This window comes from Sarcophilus harrisii, chromosome 3 (genome assembly GCF_902635505.1).
Source record: "Sarcophilus harrisii chromosome 3, mSarHar1.11, whole genome shotgun sequence".
In the NCBI taxonomy this organism is placed as follows: domain Eukaryota; kingdom Metazoa; phylum Chordata; class Mammalia; order Dasyuromorphia; family Dasyuridae; genus Sarcophilus; species Sarcophilus harrisii.
Genome location: NC_045428.1, coordinates 533,340,874 through 533,363,742, shown reverse-complemented (window position 1 = coordinate 533,363,742; position 22,869 = coordinate 533,340,874). Strand labels below are relative to the sequence as shown.

At 35.4% G+C, this 22,869-nt stretch overlaps 3 protein-coding genes across 4 annotated transcripts; 1 reads left to right on the top strand and 2 right to left on the bottom strand.

Annotated features, from left to right (window-relative positions):
• Window positions 1-10,703, bottom strand: LOC100915585 (olfactory receptor 51L1-like). 2 transcript variants are annotated; one of them, XM_023499771.1, is made up of 2 exons: window positions 9,800-10,703; window positions 1-41 (listed from the first exon to the last, which is right to left on the bottom strand). In XM_023499771.1, the coding sequence occupies exons 1-2, from the start codon at window positions 10,701-10,703 to the stop codon at window positions 1-3; spliced, it is 945 nt and encodes a 314-aa protein (XP_023355539.1). The 2 variants fall into 2 exon arrangements, with proteins under 2 accessions (XP_023355539.1, XP_003764852.1); XM_003764804.1 differs by lacking the exon at window positions 1-41 and having other exon boundaries at window positions 9,756-10,703.
• On the top strand, window positions 5,505-6,446 carry LOC100915848 (olfactory receptor 51G2-like). Its single transcript, XM_003764805.1, has one exon. The coding sequence runs from the start codon at window positions 5,505-5,507 to the stop codon at window positions 6,444-6,446; it is 942 nt and encodes a 313-aa protein (XP_003764853.1).
• Window positions 10,704-18,677: 7,974 nt separating the features above from the next.
• LOC100915325 (matrix metalloproteinase-26) lies at window positions 18,678-22,651 on the bottom strand. Its single transcript, XM_012545412.2, has 6 exons — window positions 22,553-22,651; window positions 22,069-22,292; window positions 21,590-21,738; window positions 20,983-21,108; window positions 20,647-20,812; window positions 18,678-18,798 (listed from the first exon to the last, which is right to left on the bottom strand). Exons 1-6 carry the CDS (start codon window positions 22,649-22,651, stop codon window positions 18,678-18,680), a joined length of 885 nt encoding a protein of 294 aa, XP_012400866.2.
• Window positions 22,652-22,869: the final 218 nt, after the last annotated feature.

Genomic DNA, 22,869 nt, shown 5'->3' with positions numbered 1-22,869 from the left:
CTATTGCATTCTCTTTCCTATTCTCCCAAGGCATTTTTTCTCTTAAAAGATTATTCCTTGCTCATTCTGCTTTTTCCCTCCAGGAGCAAGGTCTATAAAAGTGAGAAGTTGAGGAGCTGGCATTCGATTTGGTCTGCTGCTGACAAAGGAGAGAAAGCTAAGGGGAAAAGGTAAGCTGAACAGGGCTCCAGAGCCCTTAAATTATGTCCACCAAAAAACAAAACAAACAAACAAAAACTATTTCTTCTCTAAGAATAACCACTGGGTACTGAGAGCTATCATGGGGAGAGGACTTTTTGTTTATTTTGAGGAAAATATATGACAAATATGTGGCAGGCACTAGGCTGAAAACATTTTAAAAATATTTCATTTGATCCTCACAACTGTGCAAGGTTGGTGAGAGTATTATATCCATATTATAATTGAGGAAACTAAGAGGAAAAAAGAAATTGTAATTTGACTGGGTCCACAAAACTAGTAAATTATCTGAAGCTCAATTTGAACTCATATCTTCCTCACTCTAAGCCCTATTATCTATCCATTGCCAACAGCTACCTAAGAAGAAACTTTTTTGTTAGACCTCCTGACTAGTGTTTGTTCATTGATTTTTCTCCATATTCAGAATGCTTTTTGTTTCTGCCTCTTGGCTCCCACAGCTTTGATCAAAACTCAGCTCAAACCTCAACACCTGCAGAAATATCTTTTTTAGTCCCACCATACCTCCACTTCTAGTTTCTTCTGTTGAAGATCACTGCATTTACATTCTATTACTGTTATATGTACATAACCCATTTGAACATTGTCTCCTCTATTAGAATATGAGCTCTTTGGAATCAGGAACATGTTTTTATCTTTCTCTATATCCTGAGTGCTCAGCACAGTGTCTGGAACATGTTAGATATTTTAATAGATTTTTGTTTGCTGAATGACAGGAAAGGAGGCATGCTAAGTGTGAGGTGCTCAGGAAGAATTTTGAGATTTGGAGGGATTATTACAACTAGAGACAGAGAGGTGAACAGGTTGCTTGGGCTACTTTGGGAGGGGAGCAGGAAGAGCAGATGCCCAAGACAATTTAGTTAAAAATAACTATAGGAGAGAGAATTGTGGTCAATATGTTCTTTGAGTTTCTCCACTCAGGGAGATAAGTGAAGGTTTAGTAAGTATTTAGGTAATAGTCTCTCAAAGTGTAGATTATTTTCAGATCTATTTATCCAGTCCTACTATTTCTCCTGAGTTCCATTCCTCCATCACAAACTGTTTTTTGAACATATCAAACTGAATGACCCCATAGGCATTTCAAACTCAACATAGCCAAAATATTTTCATTCTTTTCAAATCCTCCATTTCATCTTCCCTATTCATAACTAGGGGACCTCCATCCTTTCCAGCACCCAATTTTGCAATTTTGATATCATCCTGGATATATCTCTCTGTCTCTGTCTGTCTCTGTCTGTCTGTCTGTCTCTCTCTCTCTGTCTCTATCTCTCTATCTCTGTCTCTTTCTCTTTTGGACTTCACATAATTTATTGTTCAGATGGCCATCTAACATCAATACACTTAGAATTAAAGGAATAAATTTTGTTTGACAGAAAGTTAGAGACTTGAGATAATGTGGGGTGAACAGTCCAATAAGGCTTTGGGGAGAAGGTGGGGTCTTAGAATAATTTTTGAAGGGTAGGTATGCTTTACTAAGCAAAGAGAATATGGAAGGTATGCTATGAGAATGAAATAGCCTGAGGTCAGGGATGAGGCTGAGACTCAGCTTCCTATTCTTAAAGATTTAGCAAACTTTCAATATATACTTATAATAAAAGTTGTGTAACCCAGGCCAATTGAGAGAAATAAACATGGATTCATATAGTGGAAGAGACTGTAGAGGGACATGATAGACAAGAATAGAAGACTGTACTTCAAGTATTTAGAAAAATATGAAAAGGACCAAATAGTCTTAACTTATGGTTGATGAATTTAAAATTTTAATAATAATATTTCAGTTTAATTGGTTTAGTTTATAATCCCATGTATTTTTGTTGTATATATATATTTTTTTAATTATTCAAAAATGGATCTATAGACTTTACCAGCCTGTTGAAAGAATCCATGGAACACAAACAAATAAAATTAAGAATCTTTGATCTAGACCTACTCTTTCACTGTACAGAGAAGAAATGAAAGACCCAGGAAAGAAAAATTACTTAACCAAGGTTATAACATTAGTCAATAGGTGAGCTAGGAATAGAATTTGATGTCTTCTTATAGCCCTTCAATTGGAAGGCAGACAGGCAGGTGGGCAGGAAGGAAGGAAGGAAGGAAGAAAATAAACATTCATATAGCAACTGTTCTATGCCAGACACTATGCTAAGTGTTTTATAAATATCTCAGTGAACCTCAAAATAGCACTTTGAAAGAGATGTTATCAATATCTTCATTTTACATTTGAGAAAACTGAGGCAGGCAAAGGTTAAGTAACTTTCTCAGGATCACTCAGTTGGTGAAAATCTTAGGCTGGATTTGAATTCAGATCTCAGAGTTCTAACCAAAGTACCACTTAGCTGCCTATAAGTCTAGTATAGTTTTTCCACTACATCATACGGCTCCCATAAATTCAAAATGTATTCTATGATCTTTATAACCTTCCTTGATTTGCCTAATAGATTCTATATAGAGAGATATATATTTATATCTATATGTATTTTTATATATGCACTATATACATATATATACAATAAACAATGTATACAATATATACAAATATATGTATGGTTTTATACACACATATACACATTCTCATACATACACATTGATATATACATATATTTTCATATTTACACACATTCACATCCACACATATACATACACATATATGCAATTCAAAGAATCCTTCCAGTCAATCCATGTAGAAATATCACAGATTCTGAAAAAATAGGGGATTCATCAATAAATGATTAAGGGTTTTATCATTAAGGATATACTACCTCTCAGTGATACACAGAATTCCTGGGTAAATGGAAGACAATCTGAAATTGTTGAATGATAAGATCACAAGATTAAAGCCCGAGTATTGTAAAAGAATGGAGATCATCCAGTCCAATCCATTCACATAATTTTACAGATAAATAAACTGAGGTCCAGGGCAGTTATGACTTGCCCAAGGTAATACAGGTAGTAAGTAACAAAGGTAGAATTTCTCTTCCATGGTATCATGGTATCTTCATGGAGCTCACAAAGTGGAATCTACAAAAGCAAATAAATTATTTGAGAATTTGTTCAAAATTTGTCACATACATTTATCCCTTCCACCTCTCAACGGTTAGTGATGCAGCACCCTTGAGTTGATCTGGAAAATCCAACTAAATTTTTTGGCCCTCCCTCCTTACCAGAGAAGAATTCTGATTTTTTTTCTTTTTCTTTCTTTTTTTAAAATGTGGACTTGATACTATATAATAATATAATTTATGTATTTCTGATTTCTCAACTTTTTCTATTATCATCTATGGCTTCCACAAAAGTCTCCTGTTGTGATATGGGAGCCACCTGCCAGTGGCTGCTGGAGGTTTAACTCAGAGCTGTAGACTGGATCTCTTCATGTGAGAGGATGATGATGATGATATAAGGAGAGTGAGAAGTAGTTGCTGTTCTCTAACCTCTCTACTGAGAAGCTGTTGAGTTTTCTGACCTCTCTCCTCTTCTCTCTGACTCTAATATATTTCATTCCCAGTCCACAAGCAACACCTGTGTCAGTAAAGGCTGCTTTGCAACTCCTTCAGATGTTATGATTCACAGCTGTGGAGGCTCTCGGAGAATTGACCTGCCTCTTCACCTAGGCATGGTCCTCAACACTCCCCTCAAATTCCCATTTAATTTCTTATGCCAACCCACAATCTATAGAAACCATGATGGGGAAAGTCTCAGTGTGGAAGGGAATATTGTATGTATAGATAACTATATTTAAAGACACATCCATATAGTATATATGCACATGCATGCAAATATTTGTACATATAAACACATAAATACAAATGCATAATGGAGAGAGAGGCTTCAGCTGTGAATTCATATGTTCTCTACTGCAGTCGAGTCAGCAAGATACCAGTTGCTACTTTTATATTGTAGAGCAGTTTTAGACAATACATTATGAGATATCGAGTTACAAAGCTATTTGTAAACATGCGTTGATGAGTGTCATTTTGGATAGAGAATTCAGGAATATTAAAGTGTTACAAAAGGATGAGACTTCAGTGTCCAGTATTTGTAACCTTAAGCCATCACCTAGTGAGTAAGATAAAGAGGAAATAAAGGTCAATATTAAACAGAACTGAATGAGTACATTGGGGAAATACAAAACTGAGAAAAGAAAGTTGCAAATATTAGCTGATCAGTGTATTGATCCACTTGCTAACTATCAAAGCAGTTCAAAAATTTTATTTGCTGCTTCAATCAAAGCAATTTGAATAGTCTGCTTCAGGTGATAATGTATTATCAATTTTTGAAACAGTTCATTTCAATTAATTTTTTTTCAATTCTACTGTGTCTCAGAAATTGTATTAAGCAATGGGACACAAAGAAAAATAACATTATTTCATTGATAATGGTATTTATTTAAACCAACAGTAGTTTTCCTAAAGGACTCAGAAATCAGTGGAACATCTCTGAATTAAAATTCAGAGGTAACAATTTGAGATCATATCCTAGAGTCAGAGATTTTTCATTCATAGAATTATTGGATATATTTGTTTTCCTTGCCTCTTGTATCAGTTTGTTTGGTTAAATGAGGGTATCTTCCTATTTATAGTCAGTAAATAGTTCTGACTATGAGTATCTTCCTAAAGTAGACATCACTGGGAAGATTCATATAATTAACAAGAAGGGCATCTAGAGCAATAATTCCATTTTATAAATAACAAAACTAAGTTTCAAACAAAATAACTTATCTTATATACCAAAAGTATATAAGAAAGAAATAGAAAATCCAGAACTTCAAATGCATTTCTTTTTCCACTGCCTGATACAGCCATATTTACAGATATACAAGATTATGGACTCTGAATCTGGCCTGTCAGTACCTGCATTAAACTCACTATAAAAATTACCTTTGATGATATCTAATTAAAAGTTTTGTGCCCTAGTCTATGCCAAAAGTATCTTTACAGCACATTTCCTTCCCTAACATTTGCAGTTCAATATTAGACCCAGAAATAGAATATTGAGAGTTTTCTTCCATGAAAATTATTTCATGCATATTCTTAATTTCCCCAGCTGGTCTTCAATAGGTGGAGATCAGGTCAAATACTTTTCTATCATTCTCTACAGGATCTAGAAGTATAGTGGCTCTGTATAAGGTCCTCCATATAAATGTGAAAGGACTAATGACAATGAAAATATTAGTGATTATGTTGAAAATGGTAAATGATGGTATTTTCCATCTCTTTTGTGCATCAGAACAGGGAAATCTAGTGACTTTTCCTCTTTTTTTCCAGGAAAAAAAGTCTACTCCATCCTGTATGATGTCTGTCTTCAATAACTCAGCCCTTTATCCTCAGTTTCTTTTAACAGGCTTCCAAGGATTGGAGGCCAAATATAGTTTGATCTCTCTCCCCATCTGCCTGATCTACATCATTTCCATTGCAGGAAACATCACCATCCTTTTCATCATTCGGACAGAGCCCTCCCTCCACCAGCCCATGTACTACTTTCTGTCCATGTTGGCCTTGACAGACCTGGGTCTGTCTACTGTGACCCTGCCCACTATGTTCAGTGTCTTTTGGTTCCATGCCCGGGAGATCTCCTTCATTGCTTGTGCAGTCCAAATGTACTTCATCCATGTTTTTTCCATCATTGAGTCAGCTGTGTTGCTGGCTATGGCATTTGATCGTGTTGTGGCAATTCGGGAACCTCTCCGCTATTCAGCCATCCTCACTAATAGTGTAATTTTTAGGATTGGGCTAGCCAGTGCTGGAAGAGCCCTTATCCTGGTTTTCCCAGTCCCTTTCCTCTTGAAAAGGTTGCAATTTCGTAGCATCAATACTCTCTCCTACCCCTTCTGTCTGCATCAGGATCTCATCAAGCTGACAATATCTAGCCGGAGAATCAGCAGCATCTATGGCCTTATGGTAGTCATCTCTTCCATGGGATTGGACTCAGTATTGCTTCTGCTATCCTATATGCTCATACTAGTCACAGTGCTGAGTGTTGCCTCCAAGGCAGAGCGTGTTAAAGCTCTAAACACTTGCATCTCCCATATTTGTGCTGTGCTTACCTTCTACACACCCATGATTGGGTTGTCCATGATCCGCCGCTTTGGGCAGAATGCTTCCCCAATGGTCCATGTCTTGATGGCTGATGTTTACCTGCTTGTCCCACCACTCATGAACCCTATTGTGTACAGTGTCAAGACCAAGCAGATTCGCCTGCGCATCCTCAAGAAGTTTAAGAAGCAGAAGGGCTAGGGGGGCCTAGTATGTCTTCTTCTTAATAGAATTGATCATAACTTACCTTTACTTAGAACCTACCTTTGCTTAGAATGCCACTTGCATTGGCCATGAAGGTCCTATACTGATGGTATTTTTCCCAAAAAAGAGGAGAAAATTGAAGAAATGAGACAGATAATGACTAGAGCTAAAAAAGAAACCCTGTGTGTAAGCAATTAAAGCACTGTTAAATAGAAAAGGAAAAACTTGGTTTATTTACTTAGAGCAGACAAAAGATGCTTAGAAGAGACACAAAGCTTAATTTCAACTAAGTAACAAAAACAGGAGCTTTCAAAATAAAATGAGATTCCACTGAAAATGTGAGGTTTTCATTACTTGATGATAGGATTCTAAATCAAGAGCTAAGTGAAACTTTAGTGGTCCTATTTCTTCATCTTAAATATGAAGAAAGTGAAGGCCCATGAATTCCAGTGACTTTTGCAAGCTCAAATAGATATTACATTAAGTGGCAGAGAATTTTCTGATCTCAAAATAGAACCTTTGTCATAACATGCTTCTTACTCTTATCACTTAATAAGATTATTGAGAAAAGCTTTCTGGAATGCCTTCATTTGGGACCTCAATTGAGCACTAATCTTTATGTGGAAGGGAGATATACAAATACCTCTGAACATCTATATAAGTATTGGGAAGGTGTGAAAAGCTAATCAAGTGGTTGGAAGTAATGCTTTTTAAATTTATAATTTGTGTTTTCTTTCTTTTGTATTTTCTGTTTGATCTTTGTAATTTGTATGTAGTCTCCCCTATTAGACTGTGTGCTCCTTGAGGGCAGGAATTATTTTTGTTTTTGCTTTGTGTTTGTTTTTGTTTATTTTCTTTGTATCTTGAGTGATTAACTCAGGGCCTGACTGAGAGTAAATGTTTAATAAAGATTTATTGACTGACTGACTAGGTATTGATTTGTGATAGTTTCTTGAAGTTGCTGCACTTTGTGACACTTTGACCTAATTTATTTGCTTTATATGGGTTTACTCATTTTTCAGCCTACGTGTCTAATATGGTTTATTTATTTTTACCTAAAATTTTCAAATCAATACCCAATGTCTATTTAATATTTAAAACAATTATATTAATAACAATGATATGTGATTTCAATTGAATATAAGAACAACAACTAGCATGATTGTGGACGCATATGTGGATTAAGATTTACAAAGCACTTTATATGTATTTTTTCAATAATGACAATAATAAAATCCATGTCCTGAGGAAATCACTGCCTGAGTTAATTTTCTCTCCCAAATCGATGGGACAAGGTCTCTGAATTCAGATATCTAGCATATTAACATTAGGACAGTAATATATGTTGGACAGGAGGCCAATGGAGCCATGAATGTGTGTGTGTATGTATATATATGTTTTTTTTTTTTTTTTTTTTTTTTTTTTTGCTGAGGCAATTATGGTTAACTGACTTGTCTAGGGTCACACAGCTAGGAAGTATTATGTGTCTGAAGCCAGATTTGAACTCAGATCTTTCTGACTTCATGGCCTGTGCTTTATCCAACATGTCATCTAGCTGCCCCTTGTTTTGTTTTTTATTCACAGTTCACAATAAAATCAGATTTTCAATAAAGACATGTTTAGCATAGAGCTTTGTACTACAAGAAGAAAAAGAAGAAGAAAGTAATGGGTACATGAACCGATAACAGGATGAGAATAAGAAAGAATGAGTGAATGAATAAACAAAAAAATTAATATATGCCTAGTTCAAAATGGGTTTATGATTTAGACATGAAGGGTGCTATTATGTGCAATTGGGAGAACAAGGAATAGTCTATTAGATCTTTAGAAAAGAAAAGAATTTATGGCTAAAGAAGAATTAGAGGACATCATGAAATGCAAAATGAATAATTTTGATTATATTAAATTTTCAAAATTTTTGTACAAACAAAACCAATGTAGCCAAGATTAAAAGAAAAGCAGAAAACTGGGGGGAGAGGGGAGAACTTTTTTTACATCCAAGCTTTCTGATAAAGGCCTTATTCCTAAAGTACATAGAGAATTGACTCAAGTTTATAATAATATAAGTCATTCCCCAATTGATAAATGGTCAAAAGATATAAACAGACAATTTTCAGGTGAAGCATTTAAAACCATTTCTAATCATATGAAAAAATGCTGCAAATCACTATTGATTAGAGAAATGTAAATTAAGATGACTCTGAGTCACCTTCACACCTTTAAATTAGCTAAGATGACAGGAAAAGGTAGTGATAAATATTGGAGGAGACATGGGGAAACTGGGACATTAATACATTGCTGGTAGAGTTGTGAACTGATCCTACCATTCTAGAGAGCAACTTGGAATTATGTCTAAATATCAAATTGTGCATACCTTTTGATCCAGCCGTGTCTCTATTGGGTTTATATCCCAAAGAGATCATAAAAAAGGGAAAAGAACCACATGTGCAAAAATGTTTGCAGCAGCCCTTTTTGAAGTGGCAAGGAACTAGAAACTGAGTGAATTTCCATTATTTGGGGAGTGATTGGGCTATGGGTTGTTGTGATAATCAAGTAAAACTAGATGTAACTTGTGGAAGCTGCATGACCCTGGGTAAGTCAATTAATTTCTGCTCACCTCAGTTTCCTCATATAATAAGGGTAATAATAGCAGAGTTGTGAGGTTCAAATGAGAAAACATTTATAAAAGGCATTTGGAACAAGGTCTGGTATATACTAAGTTGTATATCTATATCTATCTACCTATCTATCTACACTTATTATTAAAAGAGGTAATATATGTAAGCATTATACTGAATGTAAGATGAACCTTGGAAAACTATATGAACGTGAGTTAACTGCATCACTTTCCCTGTCTTTTGCATTGGCTGAGTAGCTATATATTAAAGATCAACTAAACTCTCTAGTTATCTCTAGGAAGAAATATCTATTTCAGCATCAATAGAGTGCCTATCAGGAGACAGTGGAAAGAAGTCGGGATAGAGCTAGGGAGGCAACTTAGAGAGACACTTCCCAATGATTGAGGAGTGGGTATGATCTAAAGTCAATAGCCATGGTAACTGGGATCTGGAATTTTAGGATGTCAAAGCTCTGATTCTATTTGGAAGTGGGTAAATTCCTGAAACAGTGAGGCATATTGTATGTCATAAAATCCTTTAAGAGAATATGCCATTGAGAAGGGAGACATTTCAAAGAAAAAGCAACATTCAATGATAGGTCTTCATTAAAAACAATAATTTAGCATCAGTCTGGGGCAAGGGAGTAATAATCCCATAATGATTGGATGGCTAAGGGAGTAAGTATCCCCTAAAATAGCTTCCTTGTCCTGAATTTACGGATGATCCCTGCACGGATCTGCTTGGTCCTGACACTGTAGACAACTGGGTTTAGTACAGGTGGAAGAAGTAAGTAGACATCAGCCATCACGATGTGTATGATAGGTGATAAGTGCCTCCCAAAGCGGTGCACCATAGAAACACCAATTACAGGCACAAAGAAAATAAGCACCACACAAACATGGGACACACAGGTGTTGAGAGCCTTAAGACGCTCTTCATGGGATGCAATGCCCAGCACAGCCCAAAGTATGAGAAGATAGGAGATTAGGATGAAGACCGAGTCTATGCCCAGGGTGACAATAACCACACACAGTCCGTATATGCTGTTGACCCTAGCATCTGAGCAGGACAGCTTCAGTACATCCTGGTGGAGACAGAAGGCATGGGAGAGGGTGTTGGCTCGGCAGTAGTGATACCGTTGCAGAAGCAGGGGTGTGGGCAAGACAACCCCCATACTCCTCAGCAAGCAAGCCAGGGCAATTTTGACAATGACACCATTGGTGAGGATAGTAGAATAGTGGAGTGGGAAGCAGATGGCAACAAAACGGTCGAAGGCCATGGCCAGCAGCACTGAAGACTCCAGGAAGGTGAAGGTATGGATGAAGAAGAGCTGGGTATAGCAGGCACTTGCATGGATCTCCTGTATATTGTGCCATAGAACTCCAAGCATGGTAGGCAGTGTAGACAGTGACATGCCCAAGTCAGTCAAAGCCAGAATGGACAGGAAGTAATACATGGGTTGATGTAGAGAGGGCTCTGTCCAAATAACAGCCAAGATAGTAACATTCCCTCCAAAAGCCACTAGGTAAGCAAGGCAGAAGGGGATAGAGAGCCAGATGTGCACTGACTCAAGTCCTGGGAAACCCTTCAGAAGGAAAACAGGGTCCATGGTATCAGTGCTGTTTGATGGCATCATTATATGCTTGCATATGCCTCATGAGGGAAAAAGCTTGGCCTGCCAGAGTGAAAAAGAAATTACAATGTCAATCGCTAAGAAGAAATCTTTTATATTTATTCACTGAAGTATACTTAAATTATCTCTTTAGAAGTTTAGATTACATATTAGTACAAATTCCTCAAAATCTAGAGATTCTAAAACACTAAATTATCACATCTAAGATGCACAGAATGCATCATTTTAAATGATCTGGATCTTTTCAGGTCAGAGTTCTATTTCTTTTGACCAAATATTAGTGTAAGTCTTCAAGAGACGAAGGGTAATGTAAAGAAGTTTTGACATATTGACATTAAAATATAATGACAGAAAGCAAGAGTCTTATATAACATTTTAGAAGGGATTATATGAAAATGAGGAAGCCAGGTGGTCCAGTAGATAAAGCCCCATGCCTTTAGATCAGATAATATATCAAAATAAGCATTAATTCATCAGTCTATTGTATGTGTCATGTTTATCACATATGAAATATGGCATGGTAGAAAGAACACTGAATCTTGGGTTAGGAGTTGTTTTTCAGTCAGTTTTTAGTTACATTCAACTCTTCATGACCTCACTTGGAGTTTTCTGGGCAAAACTCATTGTATAGATGAAGAAACTGAAACAAAGAGGATTAAGTACCTTCCCAGTGTCTTACAGCTAGGAAGAGTCTCAAGCCAGATTTGAACTCAGTTCAAGTATTCCTGACTCTAGGCCTGATTTCAGGAGTCCAAAAATCAAAATATGATTCTTACCACTTCTGTGACCTCTCAGAGGGAAATTTGCCTCCTCGAGTTTCAGGTTCCTCATCTATAACTTAAAAGGATTGAACTAAGTGAGCTCTGAGCATCCTTCCAGCTCAAAATTCATGATCTTCTGAATGATAGAAAGAAGAGCTGATAAACTAGAAAGACTGTTAAGAGTTTGAAGTGAAGACTTTGGCTTACAACTTGTTTCAGACATTTCTTAGCTGTGTGAATAACACTACCTAAGCAAGGAACATTACCTCTTGGCTTATTTTTTCATCTTCATAATATCTGTAGCATAACCTCAAATGATTGTTGTTATGATTAAAGTGCAGTAACCATGAGTAATATTAACTTTCCTGGCTTCTTTTAAGTCCCATCTAAAATCCTACCACATACAGGAAGTGTTCTTCAAACCCTCATAATTTTTTTTGTTAATTATTTCCTATTTATTCTATATAAGTCTTTTGCCTTTTAGCATTTAGTACAGTGCCTGACATATAGTGTGTGCTTAATAAATATTTACTGAGTCAATGAAAGCATGTAATAAATACAAAGACTTTGGATCCCTGAAATTCTTTTCCTCTTATTTTCCTTTTATCTCCCAATACTAGGTTAAAATGAGCATTTTTTGAATTAATTTTTTTCAACTACATGAAAAAACAATTTTTAACAATTTTTTTTAAATTTCTAGTTTCAGATACTTTACCTTCTTCCCTCTCTTCCCCCACTCATTGAGAACAAAGAAGTTTGATATAGGTTATACAGATTCAGTTATGTAAAATATTTCCATATTAGTCATGTCATAAAAGAAAACACAGACCAAAAATAATCCCCCAAATAAACAAGAAAAATAAACTTTTTAAAAAGAAGTATATTTCAATCTACATGTAGACTCCATCTGTTCTTTATATGAAGGTAGATAATCATTTTTCATTATAATTGGAATATTCCAATTCCTTTTGGAATTATCTTGGATCATTGTCCTGCAGAGAATAAGTCATTCACAGTTAAGATGATCATTTTTCTCAATATCCGTTGCCTCTTTGGGATGTAGTGATTCATCCATTCTTTCAGTTATTTCTGCCCGAATTCATATGAAAGAATCCCTTTTGTATTGTTGTGCACTATAGGTCCCACTAGCTATTATATCAGTCTCTCCAACCAAGTTATTATTTTTCCTTTCCTTAAATGTCCACCTCATTGTTCTATTATTTAACCTAAGCCTGCCTCAACTATTTAAGTTTAGTCATTGCACATATTCCTTATTGGCTAAACTTTTGGTGTTCTAGAAAAATACTGAGTAAAACACACACACACCTTCTATTTTAGACTCTATATCACAACATTACTTTAGTTCTAAAGCCCTTAGTTGCATCTCAATCATGAACCTTATCTGTTTTTCTTTATCAATTCTGAAAATTATTAGATAATAATATTTTTCACATCATTGTTATGAAATACCTAACTCACTCTTCAGGCTCTACATGAACTCAGATAGAAACCTTTGCTGGTATAGTCAGGGCAATTATTGGAGGAAGAAGAAAAGAAGAAAGGAACTATCTCTGAAATTCACTTTTGACCAGATGGGAAGGAGAATATTTGAAGATACTCTTTACCTGGAGTTTATGATCTTTTTAAAATATTATGGTAATTTGATTTCAATATATTTAGTTTCCTTTGCAATGCTCTAGTTTTTACTATGTGTTTAAAAACAGCATTCTGAAAAAAGTTCCAGAAGCTTTCACCAGATTGAAATGAGGTTCAAAATAAAAAAAAAAAAAGGTTAAGAACTTTTGAATCTTAGAAGAAGTAAGAAAAATGGAATTTAAACTATTACCTTCATACTAGATGACTTCAAAATATATGCATTGCTATTTCCTTTAAATATCCTAACTTCACAATTTCTTTTTTTTTTATTTTTTGTATATATATATATACATATATATATATATATATATATATATATATATGCTTTTATATATATATATATATATATATATATATATATATATATATATATATACTTTTATTTACAAGTTATATGCATGGGTAATTTTTCAGCATTAACCCTTGCAAAAGCTTCTGTTCCAATTTTTCCCTCCTTCCCCCACCTCCCCCAGATGGCAGGTAGACCAATACATGTTAAATATGTTAAAGAATATGTTAAATACAATATATGTATACATATCCATACAGTTATTTTGTTGCACAAGAAAAATCAGACTTAGAAATAAGGTAAAATTAACTTGAAAAGGAAATCAAAAATGCAAGCAGACAAAAACAGAGGGAGTTGAAATGCTAAGCTGTGGTTCATACTCATTTCCCAGAGTTCTTTTGCTGGGTGTAGCTGGTTCTCTTCATTACTGAACAAATGGAACTGCTTTGGCTCATCTCATTGTTGCTGACTTCACACAATTTCTTAATTTTCTCAAGAACTACTTCTATTACATCCTTTCTTCTATAGGACAATGTCCATTCAATGATTCCCACTCACTCAGTTATCTTCACTCTTCTCCTATCCATTCTCTCTTTCTCTATTACCTACAAACCTGAGCATATCTTCCCCATTACCATCAACAAAAAAGCCTCCCTCCAACCAAAAAACCCTCACTAGATAAAATCCAACCTCCTTAATTATCATCTCATATCTCTCCTTTCTTTAATGACTAAATTACCCAGAAGCCTGCCTGTAATAGAGGTATTTATTTTCTTTCTTCTTCAGTCTATATAATCTGTCTTCAGACTTCTAACAATCTTTTCTTAAATTTTTTTTCCTTTCTGACCTCTTTGTATTACTTAACACTGTCCATCACCCTCTTATTCCTGAAACTATTTCTCTTCAGATTTTTGTATTGCTGCTTTTTCCTGAATTCTTTGCTGAATACACCTTCACATCATGTCTAATTATAGTCTCTCACAAAGCTCCATTGGAATGCTTATTCTCTTTCCCTCTATACCATTTCACTTAATAATATCATTAGCTACCTGGATTCAGTTATTATTTCTATGTTGATGAATTTCAATTCTACTTATCCAGTTCTAAACTCTTTGCAGACCTCATCTTGCATCTTCAACTTTATATGTGACTGAATTGGTTGTCCTCGAGATATCTTCAAATCAAAATGATCCAAAATAGAATTAATTGTTTTTCTCCTCAAGCTTTCTAACTTTCTAACATCCCCTACTTTCTAAGTTTTCTATTACTATTGAGGTTATCATCATTTTCCCAGTCCCCCAGACAGGCAAGAGAAGCTGATAATTTTTAACTTCTTTTTCTCACTCCTCAAATCCAAACTTTTGACAAGATCTATCAATTTTATTTTTGTAACATCATTTGTATGTGTCTCTCTATTACTAGTAAAACCTGGAACGAGCCCTCAATTCCTTTTTCCTTGACTACATTAATCTACTAGTTTGTTTCTCTACCAGAAGTATCTCCCTCAATCTAGCAAATCCTAAACTTAGTCTTCAAAGTGATCTTCCTAAAGTGGAAATCTAAAAATGTAATCACTCCCTCCCCCCATTATTCCACACACTCTTCATTACTCAATAAACATGGTATGATTGATTATGGTTGTTGTCCTTTGTACTTGTACTTACATCTTCCTACTAATCACAGAATCAATTATAAAATATTCTTTTAGGCATTCAAAGTCTCTCTCACTTCTTCCTCCCATTGTAGTTTTCTTACACTCTAAGTTCCTTCTCACCACATATTCTGAGATTCAGCTACACTTCATCCTTGCTTTTCCTGGAACAAGACACACATTTCCTAATAGAACATTTTTAATGGCTGTTCCTAATACCTTAGGGACTTCTTTTTTTTTTTTTTGTATCCAGATTTCCTAGACTGCCTTTAAGTTCCACATATGATAAAAGTCATACCTTATATGTCTCTTCCTTGTTTATACATTAATAGGGACTTATATTTGTTGAATTTACTGATTAATCTTTAAGTGGGTAAAAAGGAAACCATATGCAATCACCTTTAATTTATGATTCCTGAACTGTGGGGAGGAGGCACTAATCTACAGCCACATAAGGCCAACCTTGAATAGGTTGAATCTCCTAATCACATTATATCAAAGACTTCCTGAATAGGAATCTCCTAATCACATCCTAACTTTGAATGGGCAGATATCTAGGTATCCCCTAATCACATCATAGAGCTTCCTGTCAACCAGAAACATCTGAGCAGTTCATCCTTGGGCGGGATACCAACCCTTTGTCATGGACCCCCACCCTGTACTGTGTTTGAACAACCCTGCCTTCTTTTCTACTGCTATATATATCTGTACTATTGCACCCATTAAAATGAGGCTTGATCAGAATGATTTGACTTGCCTCCATTTTGTGGGTCCCCTCTCTCTTGCCCTTATCTCTTTTCTTCCAGGGTCCACACACTCTGCCTCGTGGGCCGAGGCACTGAACTTTTAAAAAATATATATCTTTTGAAAACTATATTTCAATATAATTTATTTCCTTTAAATCAGGAAGCTTTAAGTTCAAATTCAGTTTCAAATAATTATTAGCTGCATATACCTGGGAAAGTAAATTAACTTCTACTTGCCTCAGTTTCCTTATCAATAAATGGAGATAATAATATCTACCTCCCAAGATTTTTTTGGTGAAGATCAAATGAGATAATTATCAAGTCTTAGCCCAATGCTTGCCACATAGCTAATGCTTTATAAATGTAAGCTGTTATTTTATTATATTTTATTAGATTAAATATTGGATTAGATTAAAATAAATATTAGATATTTGTTATCCTATGTTATTTTATGTATTAAAAATTATTGTCCTGATATATCCATCAGCTTTACCGTATAGCCAAAGTGGTTCAAGAAACTAACAAAATAAAAATAAAAAAGGTTAAGATGCCCCAAATCTTGAAATGATGAAATTGAATGGTTTAATGAAAATTATTCTTCAGGTTGTGCTGCCATTTTAAAGTTACTATTGTTGAGATTATTACTTAAATTCCAATTCTCTTCTTTAAATTTAAATTTAATTTTTTTTTTTTTTTTTTACAAAATTCCTCATCCCTCTCTTTATCCTTTCCTCTTTATCTTTGTCAGGGTTAGAAGGAATATCAAGGACGATCTAAGACAATTACTTTATTTTACATAGAAGAAAATGAAGTTCAAAGAAAGTTAATATTCTGGTGTTTGAAGAATAATTATTCATGTAGGGAAAAATTATATTGTAAACCTATGTTTATATGGAACTGGCTGAATTAGAGAAGACATGGCATAATGGAAAAATAAAGAAAAGCACTTTACCAACCTAAGAGAATTATTGAAATGTTAGCTTAAAGAAGGGAACATAAAGAGCCTCAAATAAAGTGACTGAAGATTTTAGAATTAGGTCAAAGACATACCATTTCCTAAGACATTTTTTTATTTGGACCTCCTGACATAGTACCACTTTCAGGTCCCAGAATCTTCTGATTTTGGTCTTGTTGCCCATCTCATTTCTTTGGGTTTAGAAATCTTGACACCAACAGGTCTTGAAATTTTTACCTTCTCTGTGCTCCTAGTATGTTGTCTAATCATTAGTAAATGTCCATTTCCTGCCTCTGTCTCGCTTTATTTCTCAACCTTTGTCAAATTCAATGCATCTTTGCTAATTATATAGAGGTCTTTCTTGTTTTTGTTTTAATCTTTTAGGTAAATCAGAGATAACCAGTAAGAAGTGGCCAGATGCCTTCAAGGATCTTTTCCATGAATCCTTTTTCAATATCACAGTTCTGTTTCTTTGAACTATGGAGAGAGGTTTAAAAAGAACAGATAGATCTTCAATTTCTAGGTTGTCATTGAGAAAAACTTCAAAGTTTCTCTGCCCTTGACTCAATATGGGCCATCTGACCTCTTATAAAAAGAAAAATAATTTTCTTTTTCTGTTCTCCAGTCTCTCTGATTTCTGATATGGTCAGATACCTTCCTGACAGGAGAGTCAGAAAGAGAGGGAAACCTATTTACATCTAGGATAGAGAAAATGTTTCTCTGACATAAACAACCTGTGTTGATGACAGGAGGTATGAGGGTTTGTTTCAAGGAAAAGGCCCTTACTGCTACTAGTCTACAGCTCTGAATCCCAGATCTCAGGCCTTTCAGTGACCTGGAATGATGTTATTTATATCTTCCATCTTTTACTCATAATTCTCATGAGACTACTAATCCAGCTAATTAATTTTATAGATAAGGAAAGTGAATCTAGAAAGGACAACTGTTCTGTTGTCAGAAATCCTAGCTCTGCCATTTACTATGTTACCAAAGTTTAGGTTGTTTTCCTAAATTTCTCATTAATAAAATGAGACAGTTGGACTAGATGTATTGGTTCAGGGAGCTGTCTTCCTACCTGTCTTGGTTGGTCACTATATTCTGGATTAGAGATTCTGCCAATGCCGGAATAATTCCGCTGACAAGAAGCTTTGACTCCCTGTATTCTTTCTCTTTGAATAATTTAGACTGCTTCCAATGAGGGACTTTATAAAGGTTCTAATTCCCTGCTGGGGGAATTATCTTCAAATCTCATGGGCATCCTAAGCTGAATAGGACATAAAAATCTATGCTAGTACCCAGAGTTATCTGACTAGTATTGCCCAAGTATCAACTACTGAATAAAACACACATTATGGTTGTGATACAGATCCCCAAGAAAAAGCTTTTGATAGTTCTTTCTCCTGCCAACTCTCTTCATAGGATCCCATCCTCATGCTTTTCCTCCTTACAATCTTTGCCACACCATTTCATTGTGGGAGATGAGAATGAATTGTAGAAAAAAAAAGGATTTAATAGCAATATTAGTAATGAACAATAATATATTTGACAAATGTTAGCTGTTTGGTTAATAAGCATGCTCATAAAATCACTTAAATCTAAAAGTTGGAAGGTATCAGTGGTTATCTAATAAAACTCATTTGTGAAAATAAATCTAGTTTATGGAAATCCTGATTTAAAAAAAAAATCACCTAGTATATTCTTGGAGCTAGCTAGTAGCTAGCCTGTTCTTTATTTAATCTTTTTCAATTTTATATATTATTTTATTTTTGTTATTTATTTTTAATGTCTGTTTCTTGAATTATCTTATTCTTCCCCCTATACTTCCTCTTGAGATGGAGAATCATCACAAGTACTTAAAAGTATGTTTTCAATGATATTAAAAACAATATCAACATAATTGATCATTTCATTGAAAAAGTCTAAAAATAGAGGTGATGCATTACACCTGTGGATCTCACACCTCCAAGGGAATTGAGGGAAGAAGGGGATTGGGAAGTTGGAACTATTTTCTCAAATCTTTTCATTTGAGTTATGTATTCACTTTAGATTTGCTCTGTGTGTGTGTGTGTGTGTGTGTGTGTGTGTGTGTGTGTATGAGTGGGGAGACTCCAGAGGTCAGCACTCCCCGAGCCCTGACACCTGAAACTACCAAAGTGATATCCTGGCACTCCAGCTTGCAGCAGGTTCTGTCCAGAAACTTCCCGGGAAGAATTCAAGGTCCCTTGGCAACACCCAAAAAGCCAGTCAGCCTCTGCATGAAATTTATGGCAAGTTTTCCAATTTGTCAAGAGAAATAGACGTTATATAACATGATGTTGATAATAATTTTTCTGCAATACTAGCCAATATAATTGATAAAAGATTAAATAATCCCCACTAAGTGTTTTAGTTTTGTTGAAAAATTAATCACTTTGTGGCCAATCTTCCTCTCCCTGTCTCACTTGCCCACCCTCATTGTTTTTTCCCTCCCCATCTCTCTGCAGAGTATGTGTTTCCCTAATAGTAAAATGAAAAAGGATTAGTCTAAATGACCTCTTCCAACTCTAAAATCTATGATCCTATTTTATTATTAATGTGTGCTCTGTAACCATGGCAAATACATCAAGCTGGCACCAAGACAAGAGCTAATGATTATCTTGACTTTCTGGTGTTCATTCATGGAGTTATGAGCATAACTGATAACACCAGGATGTAGGCTTCTGAGCAATGGAATCCACACACAATCCTTATAAGAGTAGACAATTTCATTTGTAAAGCACTTTTCTATCAGACGAGCACTAGGAGATACTGTTATCCCAAGTACCAGAAAAGTAAATAGTTATTAATTGTAAGGCCAGATTTTTTTATCCCTAGTGTTTTGACTCCAGGCCGAGTTCTACCCACTGGACAACTTGGAGTTATAAAGACCAAGAGGACAAGGAGGGCAACAGTGAGTATGTATAGACATGAGCCATTTGAATCCTCACTTGAATTGGCAAACCATTATGACGTTTTTTAACCAAGAAAACCCACGAAAATCATCCCACAAAACAAGCTTTTACTTATTTACACAAGTTTTTACAACTTATTTACAAATAAGTAACAAATTTACTTATATATTATATATACTTATATATATTATATTATTATTATATTATTATATTATATTATATTATTATATATTATATATACTTATTTACAAATAAGGTGGTAGTTTCACATTTAAAATGTATTTGAAACCCATTCCTTTCCCCTCTGCTCCCAGCAAACCTCCCAGGGAACATAAGAATTCTCCATAGATTACTGGCTTGCTTCTAGAGTCGGGGAAATTTTACTTTCTTTGGAAGAGGATTCATCTGCACCAAGGCTAGAGCTTGGGAATATTTGCTGGTCTTTTGGGCTGAGGATAAAGAAAAAAGTTAAGAAAATGAAAATTAGGACAGGGGTTAGTAAGTCATTGCCTATTTAATTTCCCCCTTCTTACATGTCTTCGTCAATGTGATAATCTGGAGCATGTATTTTAGCTGCCCAGTGGCTAAGTTTTTTGGTGTTAGTGACATAATGGGTTATCCCATGTAGAATATGCATGATATTTATATTAAAAGAGAAGCACACCCTCATCCTTCATCAAGGGATAGCCAAGATCCACAGTGCAAGCCACTTCAAGTCTGCCTATCTCAAGAGCACCTACCCCTAGGTTTGTTCCAAGTTAAAAGTGCCCAACACATAGGTGATAGAAAAGGAAATCGTTTTTAAGAGCTATCACCTATCTTTAGGCTAAAAAATTACAACTATCAAGGTGGTGGTGGGGGGAGTGGAGAAGGAAGTTTTCTGAGACCATTGGTAAACAAAACAAAACAATAGACTGAGGATTTATTATATTCAACCACTTATTCCTAAGGAACTAACCTTGAATAAAGGGTCTGGATCCCTTTTATATCATCATCACCAAGTGTGAAATGTTCTGTGTCCCGGTATTTATAGGGGGGGAACATGATGGCGTTTGGATCCTGAGAGTGGTTTAGACCCAGAGCATGGCCTATCTCATGAACAGCTACCAGGAAGAGGTTGGTCCCTGATTTAGAAAGAAACAAAATGAAAGGAGAAACATGGAAGATTAAAATGGTAGCTAGGACCCACTGGAATCCAAAATCTTTGCTTCCCAGTGTCTCTTGCATTATCATATGGAGTCAGTGAAGGCTGGGATAAATAAAACAACCTCCTCAAAAAGGTGTCAAGACTTACCGTTCTCAGAATATGACCATTCTTCATCATTGTCAAAGTGGATAGCTCCTGGGTAGTAAGGATGTGGAGGAAAAGCATGAGCCAAAACCTTTCCTTTTCCATCAAAGGGGTAGAAGTCACCATGATCTGTAGCAACAGGGGATTTGTTTTCTCTTTATATAAAGTATAACAGGGACTGTGTGCTAAGCAATTTAAACTATGTCATTCAGATAAGAATTGAGAGATCATACTGGGGAAACAAAAAGACATGGACATGCTATTTGGAAGTTTGACAAATTCCAGAAGTTACCCATCCCATGTTACATTGACTTAGATTGAGTCACTGTGGGGGGACACTTTGCTTATACTCAGAAAAGTAGTCGATAGTATTGAATCTGGAGTCAGGAATTCCTCATTTTAAATATGAATTCAGTACTGTTTACCTCAGTTTTCTAATGGTGATGATAGTTTCAGTACCAAATGAGAGGCAGAACAAACAGCAGTTCAGAAAGGAATTTACTACTGTAACATGCTTTCAGATCCTGAGCAAGCTAATTAGTTGGCTAATTGGATAAGGAAAGGTCTTCAATGATTGAGGGAATTCTCAATTTTCCATTTGTCTTCTTACCTCTAGAGAAGAAAAAAATCTCAATGTCAGCATGTCCTTTATATACTCTTTGGAATTTTAAGGAGGTCACATTGCTCCAGACTTGCATTGCCTTCTCCATGATTATTTCAACTCTCCTAGGCTTGATGCTTGTTGGATAGTTAACAATTCTAAGAATGACAATATGAAAGGGAGAGCAATAAGGGAGATGGAAGTGACAAAACTGAGTGTCGGATATCATAACCACCTGGAAGGAATATTGAATTTTAGAATCAGGTACCTGAATTCACAATAAGACTGGGAACAAGAAATAATTCTACAAATTTTTTCCTATTAATGGATTAATATTAACATTAATGAATTCTCTTGTGAATTCAATTTTTAATTGACAATACAATGTTCCCTCTATCTCCTCTTCTCCCACTCCTCCACACCCCGTTCCTCCTTTTCCCTTCAAGAATCTCCTACATATTTTCATTCTTTGGTCGAAGAACACCTACCTGTATGTTACAGGGTTATTTTCAATTCTGGGCATCCCAGGAAAAAAGGAGTAATCAGCAATATCTCGAACCCCACATCGAGGCCCCTGGATCAAGGCCCTTGTGGGCTCATCTAACCAGCCAGTTTCTTCTAATTTGAAGAAATTCTGCAAGAAGCGCAATTGAGACTCCAGAGAATAATTCTGGGATTTTTCTTTGGTCAAGAAGAATTGATGGAAGTAATTCTAGGAGAAAGGAAACAGGAAAAAAATGAACCCGAGTCAGAGGCATCAGAATATTCCAGGCATATTCTATATGAAGATTTCCATGACTGATCTAATTCAATTGACAAGCACAATACATTTACAAGTAGTCTAAACCTTCATTTTGCAGAGGAGGTTAGTAAATACAGAAAATACTGAATTAAACATTAATTGAATAGAAAGGAAATTTGGCCATGCTTCCTATGAGCGCTGCAAATGAAAGAAAGGTACATGATACTTACCTTAAAGAAGTTCACATCATCAACAACATTTTTGGGAATAACTGGAACAGACAAACAGCAGGGGAGGAAAAAGGCAATGATGAGAAGAGAAGGCAACATGATTGAAACTCCAGTCCTACTCTAAACTATGGAATCTTTCTGGAAGTTCCCTGGAGAATTTATAAAATGCTGGTCCTGGGTGATGGGATGAGGCTAGCTTCCTAGGGAGAAGGTAAAGTGATGAGATTAGCTACAAAACAGTAATCACGTTAATAATTTCCATTCATTGCTTCCTTCTTTCCTCACCTCAACCCCAAGCCATAAGGCTAGGTACTTAC